Source organism: Camelus bactrianus, chromosome 1 (assembly GCF_048773025.1).
Source record: "Camelus bactrianus isolate YW-2024 breed Bactrian camel chromosome 1, ASM4877302v1, whole genome shotgun sequence".
In the NCBI taxonomy this organism is placed as follows: Eukaryota; Metazoa; Chordata; class Mammalia; order Artiodactyla; family Camelidae; genus Camelus; species Camelus bactrianus.
This window is the reverse complement of record NC_133539.1, coordinates 47963751-47983068: the sequence shown is the minus strand read 5'-3', so window position 1 is coordinate 47983068 and position 19318 is coordinate 47963751. Positions and strand designations below refer to the sequence as shown.

Genomic DNA, 19318 nt, shown 5'->3' with positions numbered 1-19318 from the left:
GCCTCCACAGTCACACCTCCCACAAAATCTCTCCATCCTACCAAATATGAAATGGTGGTTATGTATGATACAACCCTGTTTTGTCTTCTGCAAATGCAGATTAATGGCTTTTTAAGATTCATTGCCTCCAGGTAAACAACTATAGGCCTCATTAACTCAGCTCATTTTATTTCATCAAAACTTTTTGGGGAAGAGATAATACACACAAAAACAAAGAAAAAACAAAAAGCTTGGGGGTTAGTATAGCTCAGTGGTAGAACACATGCTTGGCATGCACGAGGTTCTGGGTTCAATCCCCAGTGCCTCCATTTTTTTTTTTTTTTATTTAAAATTAAAAAAAAAAATCAAGGACCACTCCACCTCCCCCAATCAAAAAAGCTGGCAGAACTACTCCATGTCTCTCAAATCTTTCTTCCTCTCCAACACGCTAATAATAGAAATATCCCTATCTAACCTGTGCCTGACACCATCTATTGAGCCCACCCCAATCCCTCACAACTCTTTGAGGAAAGGCTATCATTTTCATCACTCCCATTTTACATGTGAAGAAAGGAAGAGACCTAGAGGTGTTAGATGACTTGGTCAAGGTCACACAGCTAGAAGAGGAGAATGAGGTTCAAATGCAATCTTGCTTTGAAGTCTGTGCTCGACCACAACTCTACATCACTGCTCCAGTCACAAGTTATCACAGACCTAAAACTGCTTCAGTAGCCTCCTAACTCAGCTTCCAGTGTCTGCTGATTCATCTCCACTTCTTTCTCCTCTGCAGTTGAGAGCTCTTTAAAAAATTCTCATCAGAATCCGCCTACCCCCACTGCCATCTTGAATTTTCAATAGCTTTCCATTGCCCTTAGCCTACAGATTAAAAGGCCAAACTCTCCAAACTCAGTTTACATTTTCCTCCTCCCGCTCAGAACTGAGCTGGGCTGATCCCTCCCCGCCTCTATTCAGTTAGGTCAGCTCACCTGGTCCTACAGATCTGCTACTTTCTGGACTTGCTTGATGAAGCCTAAACTCCGGTTGCAGGCTGCCAAATGTAGGGAGTTTTTCTCCTTTTCAACTGTCATAATCAAATAGTTTATGTTTGTTTGGATAATACATATAAATAAACATAAAAATTTTTAAATCATGTAAAAGAACATGTACTTATTTTATTAGTTACTGATATTTTTTGCTTAATGTCTGTCCTCCCTAGCAACTGTAAGCCTATGAGGGCAAAGTCCTTATTTGCTTTTACGTATCAGTTATCTCCCATGCCATGCACATAGTGGACACTCAATACATTTTTGTTCAATAAATGAGTGAGAGATCCAATTATGAATATTTTTGAATTTGAGCTACACATAGAACTTTAGGTATTGACATTTTAATACTATTTTAAAAAAATTTTTTAAAAGCAATAGTTTTTCTTTTGATTACTAAGTATTTGTACGAAATTTTACACAAATTTATTTGCATTAATTATTTCACTAAAAAACACAATAAACTTACAGTTATTTCTATTTTACATTTGAGAAATTAAAAAAAAAAACACAAATAAATCATTCTTTGCCTAAGATTGCGTATAAATTACCACAACTCTAATAAGCCTGATAAAAAGATATTTGGTTTTTGCTTCATTCAAGAACTCATAGTATTATTTTCAATTATGATCAAATATTTTAACTTATATTGTACTTACTAATCCTCTTTATAGGACATAAGTTAACCCATCTTTTTCTGGAATGGTTAGTGCAATTCTTTTAGAATTGTGTTCCCTTAAATGGTGGTGGGCCTAAGAATTCCTAAATTATAATCTCAATGCACAATTATTATGAATAAATTATTATTAACACACAATTATAGATTGTACCTTGCCCAGGATTAGATGCCTTTTTTTTTCCTTTAACCTTTTTCTAGGGGTATGAGGTAACTAGGTTTCTATTTGTTTATTTTTAATGGAGGTACTGGGGATTGAACCTTGTGCATGCGAGGCACACACTCTACCACTGAGCTATACCCTGCCCGTCAGATAGGCTTTAATTTAGAACTCAGTGATGTGAACTTCAGTTTCACTAGGAAAAGAAACATCCTTCAATCAAGCACTTTATGTATAAACTTTAACTAGTAAGTGTTTACCAGTTGTCGTCTATGAGCCTGGTTAAAGAATTGATCAGTCAAATCCCCGCTACAATCTCCTGAAGGATCTGGATTCTAAATACCAGCTCTCCTCTTTTGGTGCTATGGGGCTTTGCTCAGTCCACTGCTATACTTCCTTCCATACTCCTGGGTCCCATTCATTTACTTCCTATGTCCACATACATCCTGTGAACAGATTATCACCTGCCTTTTGGGTAAGGATCATCTCTTCTTCATCATTTTAGCTAAGTAACACAAAATAGACCTTCTGATTTGACAATAGAAGGTTTGAAACCCATAGACCCAGGTCCTTTCTTTCCTTGCAGAGTTACAAGGATCGAACCCACAACCTTATACATTCAAGGAACATGCTCTACAGCTTGAGCCACACTTCCTCATTGCCAGTATTAATGCAGGAAATCACTACACTTCACATCTCTGATCCCAACAACTTGGCAGGGAGGAGTGATCTGAGAAGGCATTTTTCAAACTATTTTTTAAGAAAAGAATCTTGACCTTGTTTAGTTAGGGGCTGGAGAGGCAGGATCAGGCGGACCTAAACTTGATTTCTGGTTTTCACCTGCTGTGCCATTGAGCAAGTTACCAACACAATTTTATACATAGCTTTGTCGTCTATGAAACAAAGAACGGTAAAATAATGGCTGTGAACTTTTAAACCCAGAATTTAGTACGAAATAGATACTCAGTGGACTTTTAAAACTATTATGTTTAGTTGCCGGCAGATGGGAAGTTGCCAGTTATTAGTACAGATGGAAAACTAAAGTTTTAATTGGTTGAGTAACTTGCTTGAGAAATGAAATGTGTATGTTGCATGAAAACGGTTTTACTTTCTTCAAGCCACAGGTCTGGCCCAGAATTCTGTGGTTTCCTCAAGTTCCATCATTAAATCCCTTCACACATCCTATTGAGAAGGCTCTAGTAACTTTCCTTTGACTCTAATTTTTCTGAAGGAGTATTCAACTTCACAGTGTCTCCGGAACCACATCATCAGTAATTATGCTTAAAAAAAAACTCATAGAAAAGGGCCAGGAATGTTACTATGTACTCATTCATGCAAGAGTCACCTCATGAGTAAGTACAGAAGCTTAGCGTTCACAAGTTGCCGGGGAGGGACAGGAGGGGAGGAGCTAAAGGAAAGTGCCTGAGAGTGGCGGAAGTAGGAGGAGCCTTTTAAAAGAGCAATCTTGGGCCAGGGGTCATTTCGGGAGTAAGGAGAATCTTCGTTTTATCAACCTTGACTTCTTTTCTGAGTATGGAGAGCACAGACGACAAAGAGGTAAATACAATTTGAATGGGTTTATTTTTGTCTGTCTTTGTGAGTCTTCTTTTCTCTCTCCGTGGAGCACACTTAATCCCTCTTGTGGAGAAGAGAATGTCTTAGAATTTCCTTCTCTTTACTTGTTAAAAAGAAAAAAGAAAGAAAAGAAACATAAAGTCCTGGATATGATTGCTCCCTGGTACCTTGGACGTGATTCTTTAATTTACCTTCTAAAGACACAGGATTCAGCTTTTCCCCAGGGCCGTTAGGGCCGAGGAATAATCAGAAACCAGATATATTGACGAGCACTGCAGACAGCATTGAAGTTGGAGAGGCTGTGGGGCTTGTTCAGAAAAACTGAACTACTCTGCTGGGGAACCCAGGGGGAAGCCTGGGCGCTCCCTGGGTTCCTTTCTTAGAACTGGGTCGTTTTTGCCTTCCCAGTTTTAATTGATTTTTGTGAGGCCGCAAAGTGAGTACTCTGCATAAGGGTTATGCAAATGTAAGATCTGAATATGAATGTAAACCTGCTATAGAGATGTAAAAATGCCATACAAATGTTAATTTGTCCCATACTCCCATCTTGGAGGTGATAGGATTTAGATTTGGTAGCAAATCTGGAGTTTAGTTTCTATCTTAAACCTACCTGTGTGCTCTTCCTTACATAACCTTCCTTACTGAACCTCAGCTTATGCATCGGAAAAACGAAGTAATAAATTGTCACCAGGTTGCTGTGAGGGTTAAAGGAAAGAAAAAAGAGTGTGTCAAACAAGACCTGATGGAAGATAGAGACTCAAAAAATGTTAGTTTCTTGATATCAAAGAACCGCACTGTTCTTCTCTTGTTTCTTTGGATTTAATTAACCAATATTTATAGAGTATCTACAATGAAACGGAAAGGAATTCTACCCTTGTGGAGTTTATAATTGGAGTAACAGGCATTGATCAAATCACACAATCAAATGTAAAACTGCAACTAAATGGCAGGAATGAAGCAGCACATAGTAGATCTGTATTGGTCTATAAAGATGAACTCACACTTGTGAGATTCTGAAAAGAGGAATAAGGTCTAAGACTATAAATGTAAGGGAGGGTAGAGTGTGTGGAGCTGAGTGATATCCCTTCAGGCAAAGTAACTAGGTTGGAAAGGAAGGGAGTTTTGTGGCTGGACCTTGGGGCAATAGTGTGGGAAAGTTTTATCCAGAGGAGGTCGAGGAGGGTAAGAGGAAAGGGGAAAAAACCCTTCCAGGAGAGGGCTAATGGACGTAATGGGCGATGTATGTACGGGCTTTCTTCAAAGCAGAAGCTAGTTTCTTCTACTTCTTTTGTATATATATGTGTGTGTAAGACTGTATAGAGAGAGAGAGACTCTTTTTTCATACTTTCAAATTGGCTGTCCACTTCCCCATCACTGCTTACCTATGTTATAAATAGACTTGAGTATTAAGATGATATCCAGAAAAGAATCCACGTTGCCAGCGGAGTTCAGTGACCGTCTTGGCGCCTTAGATGTGAAATGTCTTAAGCTAGGTAGTGTATGTGGTGGGTGGGACACCAGAGGAATGACTGACCAGTCCCTCTATCCCCAGGGGAACTCCACAAAGGAGTCAGAGGAAGAATATATGAGCAGCAAATTCAAATCTACATCAGTAGAAGCGGAAGACGAACAGAGGGCTTCTGGTGAACCAAAGATACCAAAAAACTCAGCGAAGGGGACAAAAAGAAAAAGATCTGGGGAAAATGACGAAGGTAAGAGATCCATAAGTCCTCAAATTCTATTTCCTTGGGTCTAAGAAGACGGAGGGATTTTTCTGAAAAAGTAGAAAAAATATGGGAGAAATCTCCATCCTGTATTCTGCAAATCCTACACTTCTTTGAAGCCTAGCTTAAATCTTACCTCCTGGTTCTGATCATTATTTTGCCTTCTCTAGCTGCAGGGAGTTAAGGATCTCAATGTGCAATGATCTGGGGACAGACAGCTATAAATCTGAAATCTCATCCTTGAAATTCCACTTCTTGTTCTAAAAACTGAGGATAATAGCTACCGTGCTGAGTTGGGTTGAGGTCAGGGTGGATGGTCAGTTGTAATTTACACAGAATAATTAGGTAAACCACCTATACTCTATCTGACAGTAACGTGCACTCAGTAGACCGAGCAACTATTAGTGCCATTGTAGTTGTGTCTGTTGTGTGCTCCACAAGTCTTTCCTGAGTGGTGAGAGTGTGTGTGAGGAGCAGCAGAAGGAGGCCTGCCTGTAGTGAGACCGGAGTTCGCTCTGATGGGGGTGGGTTGCCAGAATTATGGGTATTAGTGATTGTGTAGCATTGCTGGATGGTTTATTTTGTTTTGTGGTGAGAGGGCAAGGCATCGCTGAGTATTTATGATCTCAGGTCTAAAGCTTCTATCATTCCCTGCATTGGAAGTGCAATCTCTAGGTCAACCTCCTTGGAGAAGTGGTTTAAATTTTTTTTTTTTTTTTTTTTGAAGGAGGTAGGTAATTAGTTTTATTTTTTAACAGAGGTACTGAGGATTGAACCTCGTGCGTGCTAATCACTCACTCTACCACTGATCTATACCCTCCCTTCCTCAGTCTGTGGTTTAAAACTCTCACAAAAGAGGAAGTGAGTGTGAGTAGTGGGGAGTTTTAGAAAGTAAAAGTTGAGGAATTCAGAAATATTGCCAGTCATAGGTTTGAGGTTCTGTCCCTTGGAGTTTCCATGGTTTTTGGCAAGTCATTTAACTGTACAGTGGGGAGTAGACTAAGTGAACTAAAAGTGATTGAAATTTTGACATTTTAAAAGGCTACACAAAAGTTAATTATTGCTGATTTTATCCCATTCTCCTTCAGTTTGCTGTCCACAAAAGATGCCACAATGTAGTGACAGTGTAAGATCTCAGAAGAGGATACCAATTCCTCCATTACCTTCTAAACTGCCGCCAGTCAACCTGATTCACCGAGATGTTTTGCGGGCTTGGTGCCAGCAATTGAAACTGAGCACCAAGGGTCAGGTGAGAGTCCTGAGCGGGAGACGATGCTCTTGGGAGGAAGAGTACGAACCTAACTTTGATTGTTAACTCATTTTTCTCTTGTCTTAGAAATTAGAGGGATATAAACGACTCTGCGAGTATGCTTACCCTCATCAAAAGGTGAGTAATTTGTAGGGAATTTGGCAGGGTGGGAGGTTTCATTCTCAATCCTAATTACCTAAAATAGCATCAAAAAGTGAGTAAGGAGTTGTCTTACCCCGTCCCCCCTTCACTCCTTCTAACAAGGGACAGCATCCCCCATCCTCAGTCTTCGCCAGCTCTGTGCACAGAGTAATCAAAGAGGCTGCACTTCTGATAGCACTTGAATCTTTCAAACTCTCTTTGCAGGACATTCCTGCCACAGCAAAGGAGGCCAGGATCCTATCGGCATCACGAAGGAAAGCAAAGATGGCCCAGTGGGAACTGCTACTGGGAAGTTCTGATAAAAAGATGTCCTCTGATAGAACTGATTCTCCTAAAGTGGCTGCTTCCTCTGAGGAGGGGGCACCTGCCCTTGAAGGGCCTCCCGCTCTCCAAGAAGGAGATGATATAACTTTATCAACTTCTGACCCAGAAGCTCTGTTTGCCTCCTGGAGCAGAACTGCAGCGGGGGCTGGGAAGGTGGAGTCAGTGGAGTCACAAGAGGCCTATGGTAAGCTCAATATTAAGAACTGGTTCTGTGATTCATCGGTTGTGCCAAATATGCCACACTGATGAGGTATGTTGAGGGTAGGGGAGTATATATGTGTGGGTGTGGCGGGCTACGTGTGAACTCTCTGTATTTTCTGCTCAATTCTGTTGTGAACCTGAAACTGCTCTAAAAGGATAAAAAAAAAAGAAGAAGAACTGGTTCTGGTTCCGATGGAAAATAAGTTTAATCGATATTAACCTCTGATTAATTTCTAGGTATTATCCACATCATGTGAAAGCCTGGGGATTCCCGGGCTCCACCCACGTGTTTTTCTGATTCAGGTCTGGGTAGGGCCTGGGGACTAGCATTTCTAAAAAATTTCCCAGGCACTGCAGACGATGCTAATCTGGGGGCCACACTTTGAGAACCGCTGCTCTAGATTACTGAGGTCCTCAGAAGGGGGTCACAATCTGGCTTGATCCTTTCTCCTTCTTTGAGGAATTAAAAGAAAACGCAGGCTCTGAAATCAACTGCCTGAGCTACAGCCCTGAATCCTCTAGCATCTGTTAAATAAGTGATCTTAATAGTTATTTAATCTAGTTCCCAGTTTCCTCACAGTAGAGTGGGTTAATTATAATCCCTACCTCATAATGTTATTGTAAGAGTCACAGGGGACAAAATTAAGGAAGACCATAACCTGGCCAGCACATTATAGTGCCTGCTAAGAGTTGAGACCCCTGATCTTATGAAGGCCTTCCCAGACCACTCTGGTTTAGTCTTTCTATTGAAGGAAACCAGAATGTCACCCCGAAAATATGCCACTTTGTTACAAAAGTTATTTTGAGCTGAAGGCGATTAAAAAGCAGCCAACCCAGAAGAAGCTCCCCCTTTTCTTCCCCAAAGCAGGGTATCTGTTCTTTTGCTGGAGACAGACTTATCCACTACGTTGGCACCAGAGCAACCTGCAAACAAGCCCTATCCAGTGGATCCATCCATGGTTTCCTCCCATGTATTTATATTTCCCTTCCCACTGTTTGCCACCCTTGGAAGCCTAAAACTGCTTTCCTTTGTTCTGTCATTTCTTTACAAATGTATGAAGTTCTTTGTCGAAGGTGGAATTCTAAGCCGCCATTTTGAGTTGTTTTTGTGTTTTCTCCTGCATGATGTGTGCTGCAGGAACTGATAAACTGGTTTTGCCTTGTTAATCTTTTTCTTAAGAGACCCAGGTGAAAACCTGTGGTGGGCAGAGGTTAAGTTTTGCCTCCCCTACACTGTCTTCTGTTTACCCACCTGCTGCTATACTATTTCTAAATGTATTTTTGTTTCTTTTTAAAGATTTGACAGGAACTGTTTTTGCCTTGTTTTCTAAAGAAGAACAGGGTAGAATAGGTCAAGTTAGGTTTCCAGCGTTCATATCTGAGAGCTGGCAGTAGAGTCAAAGGTCATGGTGCAATCTCAAACATTAGAATTTGGCCTTGCTGTGTTCATACTTATCTGTCTTCTCTTCCCCAGGGGTCAGGTGGTGCGTGGTCCATGGGAGAAGTCTCCCTGCTAACACCGAGGGCTGGGTTCGTTTGCAGTTTCATGCTGGACAGCCTTGGGTTCCTGAAAAACGAAGGACAGTGTCTGCACTCTTCCTGCTACCTGCCAGCAACGTCCCACCTCCACACCTGGAGGACAATATGCTGTGCCCCAAATGCGTTCGAAGGTAATGACCTGGTACTTGTCTACAAACTACAAGTGGGCACTTGGTTTTATTTATGGGAGAGGGAGGAAATACTTATTAATCTTAATTAGCCCTGTATTTTTAGTACAAGTTGTCAGTAAAGAGTTTCACAAAAATTACTACCTAAAATAAGTGTATCCCTAGGTAAAAGACCATTTTCATGTCAGGGCCTACTGCTTCTATCTGGAAACCCATAATTTTGGAGCAGCAACCATTGTGTAATTACTATATTCCAGGTGTATGCACTACACAGAAATAATGGCTAGCAAAAAAAAAAAAAAAACCTTCAGTTAAGCGGCCAACAGCCTAATGACTGGAATGTAAATAGCTGTATTACCAAGTGATAACCGGCATCAAAGAAGAGGTTTCTTAAGAGAACTGACTAGATGGAAAGGAGGAGTAAGGTCATTTTTCAGAATAGGGACCAGTGTCAAGGCTGTGAAAGAACTTAGGACAAAGTAGAAATTGTAAGTAGTTCTGTGTGACAGGATATGCTCGGAAAAAAATCTTGGTTTTCTCACTTATAAAATGGGTAGAATCCTATGTGACAATAACATGAAAATTAAATGTTAGCGTATTTAGAGTTCTGGGCACTGTCTCTTGCATGTAGCAAGCATTAAAAAAAAGAAAAGTGGGTATTAATCCAGCAAGTGGGATTAGTTTGAACAAAGTCATGAAGATGGAAATACATGATATATGCAAAAAAAAAAAAATTGGCCCAAACTGAGCATTATAGATTTTGAGTAATATCATTAGTTTGTGATCAAATTATAGTAAGTTTTAAATGTTGGAAAGTTTAGTTTACCTGGTAGCCAGTGGTGTTCTTTTGATAGGTTTTATTAGTTATGTGATATGGTCAATGAAGTATCTTTGTAATCACCAAACAAGTTTTAGAAGCACAGTTATGAAGAGAACAGAAGGAAGTCTACAAAAGGCTGTTCTCTGTAATTTTTAAGTTTCGAGCCAAATTAAAATCAACATACTAAAGAAAATGGTGAGGAATAAATCTGATGGAAGGGGCTGGATAAATTTGTTGTTCTCTAGTTTGTCGAGCTAATTAGTTAAGATTTCTCTTCCTAAATGTGAATAGGGAAAATTTTTTATTAAAATAAGCCACTAAAATTGACAAACTTGGTTGGGGTGCGGGTGGGGTACAGTTTTGAAGCAGCAACAGCAGTGGTGGGTCAAGGAAGAGCAGTCCTGGACCGCAGTCCTGTTTCTAGCAGCAGTCATTTCAATAACGTGACACATGACACAACTTTTCTGGGCCTCGGTTTCCATGTCTCTAAAATGAGGAGCCATTGGACCAGAAAGTATGCAAAAGCCACCTATAGTACTAAAATTAAGATGTTATTAAGAAGTTTATATGCCTGTAAAGGAACTTTTATTCCGAAAGACCACTATGTTTATTGAGAACCTATTGGGGAAACTTATGTGCAGTTTTAAAGAAAAACGTTCATGTGCAAAATTTTTTGAACACTTTCCAGTAGTCAGGGAGGGACAAGGAGTCTGAAGTCAGGTGCATCACCCCTGGGTGATGGGCCACTGAAGCACGTTAAGCAAGTAAATGGACTGAGGCTTACACTGCCCAGGAGGGAAGGGGATAAGGTCAATGAGAAAAATCTTGTGGGAAAGTTTAAAGGGCCTGGCACCTTGTGTGGGGCCAAAAAAGGACACCTGGCTTCTAAATAGGTATTTGGTAGTTAATAGTTAAACATTGTTAAGGACAAGAGTTGCACTGGGCCTGAGGACAGAGCTTCAAGGAACAGCAGTATTTTAGGGGCATGTTAAAGGAGACAGAAAAGAAACAAAGAGAAAAGCTGAAATATGAAGTCGATGGGGAGAATTTCCAAAGGGAAATTGTCATAAGTAATATCAAATGAAGCTGAAGAAGGTACAGATAACATACTTGCTTGGAAAACGTAAAAGATTCAAAGCAGTAAAGAACGTAGATAATTTGGTGTTGGTTGAACAAGGGATGGAGAGTAGAGGCTGTAAATGGAGGTGTTTTCTAAAAGGCACAAGTGGAGAGGAGGAGCAGTAAGATGCTCAAAGGGAACTGTCAGCGCTAAAGAGGGCTGAGTGCTGCTGGGCTTACTTGGGGTGGGGCTTGGGGAGGAGTGGGAGGGACTAGGGGAGTAGGAGGATGGAAAGATCATCCCTCTGAACAGAGGGACTTGGTGCAGCCCACACTTGGTTCCCAGGGATCCATCTGCCCCCCTGCAGTTGTCCAGGAACCATCCTAGGCTTCATTGTGAGCTCTCTGTTGGGCTGCTGAGGACCTATCTTTGGTGTCACGATGATTGAACACCAAGGTCTAGGACAGCTGGCTGAGGATAGAAGCCTGGAGTGAGTGGGCTTCTTAGGCTAGACTCCCCATCCACCAGCCTGCAGTGGCCACCCTCAGGCACTGTCATAATTACCACATCCTACAGGACCAAGTACGTGAGTGTACACTCATTTTTTTCCCGTTTTGGCAGTCCTGCTTCTCACCACAATTCTATGCTGAGCAACTTGAAGAGAATTGAGGTCCCTTTGGATATCCTTTTAATGGGATATGTGGGCCACTGGGCAAATGTTAAAGTTCTATCTGGGGCCTCTCCTGCCCATGAGCTGAACAGGAAAGGAACATATTAGAGAGACATGATGCATTGGATGATTGTCATTCCTTGATGATGTGGCCACATGCTTCCCACTCAGGATCCTGAAGTTTAAGGGCAATTTTATTGGCATTCCAGGAATGGGTTTCTTGGTTATTTTCAAGAATGCAACTTGATATTTCATCTCAATTCTAAAACATTTCATTTGCTTTATAGGAATAAAGTATTAACAAAAAGTCTGCAATGAGATTACAATACCTGGAAATGGGATGCGGCTGTGATTATAATTAATGACAGAGAAATGACTACAGCCAACTCCATGGTGCCATTTGACAGCTGGACTCAGGCTGCTCCACACTCTCCATGTTTCCTGCCTGAGCAAAAGCCTGTGAACTGCCTGACAGGAAGCGAAAGAGGACGTGGCCATCCCGCCCAAGATCCCCAGCCCTAAGGGAGCAGAGGAGGAAGGAGATGGGGAAATTTAAAAAATACAAATTCACCGAATGGAATTAATTTTTCTGAAGGTGCCTCAAGTAAATTTCTACATTGGGCAAGATGAGGCCTATAGACAGAAACTGAAATTTGGTTATGTATACCTTAACCAAATAAACAAACTCATCATTACCAGGTAATGATACAAACAGAAGTGTGTTTTGATGTGATACAAATAGGTCACTGATAATATTCTTGCCAGAAAAATTTAATATGAATCTATTCACAAGCAATCAGTCCTGATTATCCCTGTTGTTTCGGCATAAGTGAGTGAGCTTACCTTGTTTTGGGGGACAGTTACTTAGGCGTATCCATATGTAAATATTCACAGAGCTATGCACTTAAGATGTCTATGTTTTACCTGTGTGTAAGTTATATATAATTTTTTAATGTCCTGATTGAAAGATAAATTATAGTTCCCCTAGTAAAAGGGGTATTTGGGGAATAATTGGGGAAAATTTAATGTTGATTGGATATTGAGTGATACTGTAGCAATATTAAATGTCTTGGTTGTGATAACTGTGTTGTGGTTATACAGGATTATAGACACAGAGTACACAGAAAGAATATTGCATTAATCGTTCACAGTTGGTCAGTGAGGTACAGAAAATACAGGTGTTATACCAACTTGTGTTTGAAAAAATTTCAATAAAAAGTTTTATTTTAAAATAAAATACTCATTTGTATATGTGAAATGATCCTTTTGGAATGTGAGTCAGATCATGACATTGCTCAAAACCCTCCCGTGGATCTCATTTGCTCAGAGGAAAAACCAAAGTCCTTGTAATGCCCTCCAAGGCCTTTGCTAAAGTGTCTTGTACAGCGTCCATGCCCCTTCATCTCTGGCCTCATCTCCAGCATCCTGCCTTTGCTGTTCTTGATTATAACCAATACACTCTCTCCTTAGGGCCTTGTCGCTTGGAAATGCACCCACATGTCAATATGGTAAATCTAAGTCTTTTTTTGAATTTTACTTTGTCGAAAAGGCATACTCTGAACCCCTATCAAAAATCACAAGCTGTTTCTCCACCCCTGAGTCCCCCTTACCCTACTTTCTGTTTTTTCATCACACATCTCCTCTAAATATGTTAATTTGTTATTTACTGTTTGTCTTTCTCTAATAGTATAAAAGGATTTCTGTCAGTTTTGTGCACTTAGGTATCACAACCTCCTAGAACAGCCTGTGACGCATAGTTGGTGCTCAGTAAACATTTCGTGAATGAGGAATGAAAAGATATGAAGTGAATTATAAAAGGAGATGGATCGCAGTTTATTTAGGAATCAACATTAAAACATCAACTTCTGTCCTATCTAATTTATTACTAAATACTATCTAATTTTACTCAATATTCTCCAGGAAAATTTCTGTGAGTTACCTCTTAGAAAGAAAAAGTTTCTCTGTTGTGTTAAGCACCCGGCATTCTATTTTCTATTTCCTCCTTAAATGTCATGTTTAATTCCCTCCAAAATACTATTTTAGAAGTTCTCTAGTAAATTCTGTTTAAATTGCTTAGCAGGAACTGTGTCCCCACCCCATGCCCCACCCTCCTGTTTTTTTGTTTTTAATGGAGGTACTGAGGATTGAAAGCAGGTCCTCTTGTATGCTAAGCATGCCCTATTACTGAGCTCTACCCACCCACCTTCACCCTCCTGTTTTAGACCATGGAGGCCAAAGGTCATAAGAACAGCAGTAATTGCCCAACATTTCAATCACCATTACCTGAAGGATATAGCTGTAAACTGGCAGTTTTTGAAAGATAAGAAGAGAAAGAACTTCCAGTAGTGAGGGGGAAACGTAAGAGACAAAATGAAGAAAATGGGCCTTAGAAGAATTAGCTTGAAGTCATCTTTTGTTCGTGGCCAGGAATGCCTAGAATTGAATGGCCTGGAGGAAGTAAATCACTCCAAAAGGTGTTACTTCTCATTTCTGAGTCCATCACCTAAGGGATGGTTTTCTCTGAGAAAGAGTTTTGAGCTGACATCAGAATCTAGGGCAAGTAAGAGTTAAATTGAAAAAAAAAAAGGACATTCCAGCTGGTTGAAAGGGTCTGGGAGGCTCCTGAGATGGGTAACAAAACTAAAAGGCCAGTGTGTTGGGAGTTCAGAACCAGGGAACATAGATATTGGATGAGACTGGAAAGGAATGGAAGCCCAGACAAGAGAAAGCCTTTGCTTTCTCTTTATCTTAAAAAATACAGGGAAGCCATGTAGGAGTTCAAGGGGCTGGGCTGAAATATCAGATTTGCATTTTTCAAAGATTATTTGCCTGCAGTATGGAGAAAGGGTGAGAGGGAAGAGGGTGTGTGCTAGAGAAGACCGGTTAAGCAGGTATTTACGCCTAGCAAGAGAGGTTGGCGGGTTAGACTCTGGTGGGTGGTACATAAGCCTTAATTACCTGACTGACAGGGAGCAGTATATTTTAATGGGGCTCCCACACATACAAAATTTGGTTTTCTTCTGTTAATCTGTCTGATGTCAATATAATTATGAGACCAGCCAAAGTACATGGAAGAGTTTTTTGCTCCTACATCGTTCATCAGTTGAAGGATATTTGGTAATTTCTTGGTTTTGGTGATTATAAATAAGCCCTTTATAAACCTGCATATATAGTTTTTTTGTGTGTGAACATTCAAGTTTCACTCATTTGGGGGTAAATATCCAAGGAAGAAGATTGCCGAATTAAATGCTAAGTATCCGTTTAGCTTTATAAGAAACTCCCGCACTGTTTTCTAAAATGGTTGTGACATACTGTAGTCTCACCAGAAACAAATGATATCCACTTGCTTTGTATCTTCATCAACACTTGATATGATCAGACTTTTAAATTTTAGCTATTCTAATAGGTGTATTGTGGTATCTTAATTGTATTAGTTTACCCTCCATACAGCTTCTTGATGAAGCAGCAAAGTATTTTTCCCTTTTTTGTTGTTAAATTGTTTGTTTTCTTATTAATTTAGATTCAGCTTGTCACTTTTTGCAACAAAAATCCTACAAGGATTTTGGTGAATCTTCTGGGCCAATGAGGAATGGGAAAAGTAGTATATTGCAGGGACAACAGGATAGAATAACTCAAAAAAATGATATTTGTTATTGTTTTATAATGTGTTAGGGATAGCTATATTTTGAAAGAAGAATACATTTAAGTATGTTCATCTGTGAGAAAATACCTAGCCTTAATTAGAATGCAGGAGTGTGTAAGGAGTTCTGACAAGTAGAAGGCAGTAACGGAATGCAGGTGATTTGTATGTAGTATGGAGGGTATTGTAAAATGAAAATAGTGGTCAACTCTGTTAAATTCTAAAACTTCATTTCCCTAGATGGTTAACATATCTCAACTACAATCTAATGTAATGATCTGACCTGTGGGTGGAGGCTATAAAAAAGAAAAAGATAGCACACATGCATGTTGGGTAAAGTGTTAATGACCTGCAAAGATTAAGGAAGTAAGAAGTCTACAATCTAAGTTTGAGACCAGCTCTGCTATCTTAGTTGCTGATTGATATTCAGCATCTGTTACTTAAATAGCAATAGTAATAATATTTATCTCACAGGATTATAAGAACTAATGAGACACTATATATAATATACTTCATAAATTGAAGGTCTATGCAAATGCTATTTATGACTGTTTTATTAAATTCTGTCTTAGCTTCTGTTCTTCAATGTTAAGTTGCCCCAAATAGAATACTTCCCTTGCCGACCAGTCTGCCTCTTATAAATGGGCTAGCTTGAGACACTTTATGTAGAGGGTGCCAATAACATAATTTGAGTACTGATAGCAAGGTTAGTAAATTGGGAATTTGTGCTGCTCGGAATTTGTTCTGCATCCTTTTATTAACTTTTATTTCCCTCTTATTTTCTACAGAAACAAAAAGCAATTTATGAGAGACTGTGTAAACATGCATATTTTAAAAAATCACTTATTAGGGAGGCAGTAATTATGTAAAGTCATAATTCTTACATATAATCATTTTGCCTAATTTTGGTATGAAGCAAGGACAGAGAAAGCAGAGAGATAAAGAAGGGGAAGACATTATTCTTGGTCTCTATTTCCATATATCCCTCTCTCTATACTCCATTTTGAACTACTGAAATAACTAACATTCATTTTTTTTTTTTAAATGGTAGTGGTACCCTCACTTTTGGACACTGATCAAGAGACCTGTTTGCAGAATATGCTTACCTCAGCAGAAATGGTCCAGAAATTGTCGCACTGGAGAAGACAGCTGATATTATCTCAGTAAAACTGGAAGGAAAAAAATATATATATGTATACCTCAACTAAAACCAAAAACTAAAAAAAAAAAAAAAAAATGAAAGAAAAGAAAAAAAGTGAGAGAGAGAAAGACCTGATTTTTAGCCAGTTCAGCAATGCCTCAGCACAGACCTAAAAGAGAGGAGATGGGAGTGATCACCACTACCTGCACAAGGCTTAAAGTTTTGTGATAAGTAACTCAGACCAAGGGACTGTACAGCTATGCTACATTCAAGGAAAGGGTCCAGACCTGACAACCCCTGTGATAGCTAGCAGTCGCCCTAGCTACTGTTGCTGCCACGTGTGAGTCCTGGACCCAGAAAGTCTCTAGTAAGGCTGATAATAGTCAGCACTGTAAGTAAGAAGCTCAGTTTTAACTAGCTGCAACTAGAAAGGAAGTAACTGAACAAGCCATTTACCATTTAACAGTCCATAGGTTGAAAATGGTTTTCTGTAAAGCATCTCTCCATTTGCCATAACAAACTTTCTATTGGCAGATGTCAATGTTCATTCCTGAACTGATTTCTAAGTCAAGTGATTTGGTCCTGTTCTTTTCCCATCGAGTCTAATTATAATTTTAGAGGGAAGTATAAAGTGTTGATGTGCTCAGACGAAGAGTGCCCCACCCCGAGTATATCCTATTTCTCTTCCCTTTCTTCAAGGCAGTCAATCCAAGGATGTATAGCATTACGGTGTGGTGATCACGCAAATATGCCTTTCAGCTCTGTACTGCAGAGAGAGTGATGGGTCAGTGGCCCCATCTTTAACTCCACTGCTATGAGGCTCATGGCTGTGCTGTAACTCCCAGCCGCTATTCCTAGCCACTGAGTGTATCAGGGATTCTAAAGCAAGGTCATGCTTGTGGCTTAGACTCAAGGACTCCTTATCAGCCTTGCTGAAACTTTCTTAGAACTGCACTGCAGTTCAAGACTCTTCCTACTCAGACTCCCTTCCCAATCCTGCACAGGGGTCAGAGCTTCATCATGGTCTGACAGCTCTCCCAGCCTCCCAGCTCTCTTCTTATTTTCCTTCCCAATTGTTTTCTACAGCAAATCTCTTGCACACCTAATCCCTGCTTGGCATCAGCTTCTTGGAAGACATGAACAAATACATATTGTGCCAGGAGTAGTTAGGAGAAAACAGATGATAAGATGAGATTCGGGAACTGGCTCATTGAACTGCTGGTGAACACAAAAGGACCGCATTCCAAGTGCTATGTCAGAGACATAGGGACGTGATAGTGGTCCAACTGCTGAAGATTTCACTGGAGGTAACCTGGAAAAATGTCCCGCTGGGGAATGCCCTTGCAAGTGCAATAATTCAGACATTTGGAAAATGTAGATGTAAAGGGCCTATAAAGATAGTGGAGTTGACTGGGTATTGGTAAGTCATATTAATGTCCATCAATGGGATAATGAGAAGCTGAAGGCCATTAACACGTATTGGAAGACTAAATATGAGATGTATGTGCACGCCAAAGGGCCCCTAGTAAATTACAGAGGCCCATTCCTCCTGTTGTTAGGTGAACAGACACAGCTGAACAGCAGACAAAAGCTCTAATAGCTAAAGTTGGAGAGATACAGAGACTTACAATTTTAGCAAAGGCAGGTCTGTTATGCTAAAGTCAGCAGCCTGACTGGGAAAAATCTCAGACCCTGAAAGATCAGGCAGAGATATTGGAGTGGGTGTCCCTGGGAGTGTCAGTTCTGTAGAGCCCTATGAGTTCTCAGACTTTGCAGAGTTGGTCCTCAGTTCCCTAGTAAGAGCAAACACTACTTGTACGCTGGAGGATGCTGCACAGGTCCCTCCCCATCAAAGGTAACAATAACAGGTGCTCCCTTCAAAAATTCTCCAAACTCCTCTCCCAGCTAGTAGGCCAATAACTGAGAATTAAATTCTCAAAACCCAGCTAAGGGAGCGATGAGCCTGGCAAGGCAGGAAAGAGAATATACACCAAAGAATCTACAGACATTAGCCAATGTACTGGCAGGAGTTAGGGGAGTAATTCTTGGGTTACATTTTGAAAGCAATTGATCAAAAGGGCTGGAATACAACACTAGATAAGCAAGAATTTATAGTCTTGGGGGACAATTACTCCTTTTTCAGGACTTAAGATTCTAGCAAGGATCCTAGGAGATGGGACAAATTCACAGCTAGGATGCTTCTGAGAGGTCTGGGGAAAGTGACAGCCAGCACTGAGCAAAGTGTAAATGCCCAAGCTGCCCTGGCAGAGGACAGAGGAAGGAGCAAAGAGGCCGATGAACGTGGGCCTGCAAAGATGAACAAGTTCTGTGACTCCGGACACCCACCAGAGGTATTCCCCAGCGTCCACCGAGGCCATCAGAAACATGCTGCAGAAGGGGTGCCAGGAATGCTGAGAAGGTCAGTGGTCCTCTGAAGACAAGGCTGATGGTAGGTGAGGCAGTCGTGGAACTGGGCTTATTAGTGTCATTCTGGGGATGATGGTCCCTGAAGTAAACGAGTCAGATGGTGGCATTTAACCAGCAGAAACCAGCAGGCTGCAAGGGCCAGGAGGGCTGGAGGGCAGCCAAGGGGGCTTGATTCACAGGGGGCTGTGGAGATGGCTAACAGAGCATGGCGTCCCTAGGGGTGAAGTAGACGGGCAGCCAGCAAGGGTGCTTCTATTCTTTTTTTTTTTTTTTTTTTCAATTTTGGAAAGTAAACACTTCTAATTTTTCCTAGTTTTACTGAGATAAAATTGACATATGACATTGTACAAGTTTAAAGTGTACAACATAATGATTTGATACATGTAACTATTGTGGAAAAGGATGCGCCTTAACATCTACAGTCAGAAGTCAAGAATGGAGGAGCAGGAGGCTGAGAGCACTCTAGTAAGAAGTCACAGTCTTTTACTCAGCTCTCAGACCTGAGCTGACTTCCAGATCCAGAACCCACTAGGTAGTGAGATGGCTGGCTTCTTGGCAAGAAGGACTCTATAAACACCACAACAAGTATTCCTTATACTGATTCCCCCAGTCCTTCCTTCAAAGGGAAACAGCCAGTTAACCATGTGACTACACTGGAAAAGAGAAATGAGACATTTTGAGGACTATTGGACACAGGGTATGAATTGACTTTGGTGCTCAGATTGTCACCATGCTCCCCTTTTTGTTAGATTGGAGGCATAAAGGAGTCCAATTATAACTGGAGACCTAGCTAAAGGAGG

General features: G+C 40.6%; 1 protein-coding gene across 1 annotated transcript; it reads left to right on the top strand.

The window, feature by feature from the left end:
• The first annotated feature begins 4844 nt into the window (after positions 1-4844).
• DPPA4 (developmental pluripotency associated 4) lies at positions 4845-12478 on the top strand. The gene is made up of 6 exons (XM_010970930.3): positions 4845-5145; positions 6246-6406; positions 6494-6544; positions 6773-7076; positions 8568-8763; positions 11598-12478. Exons 1-6 carry the CDS (start codon positions 4845-4847, stop codon positions 11626-11628), a joined length of 1044 nt encoding a protein of 347 aa, XP_010969232.1. The 3' UTR covers positions 11629-12478.
• Positions 12479-19318: the final 6840 nt, after the last annotated feature.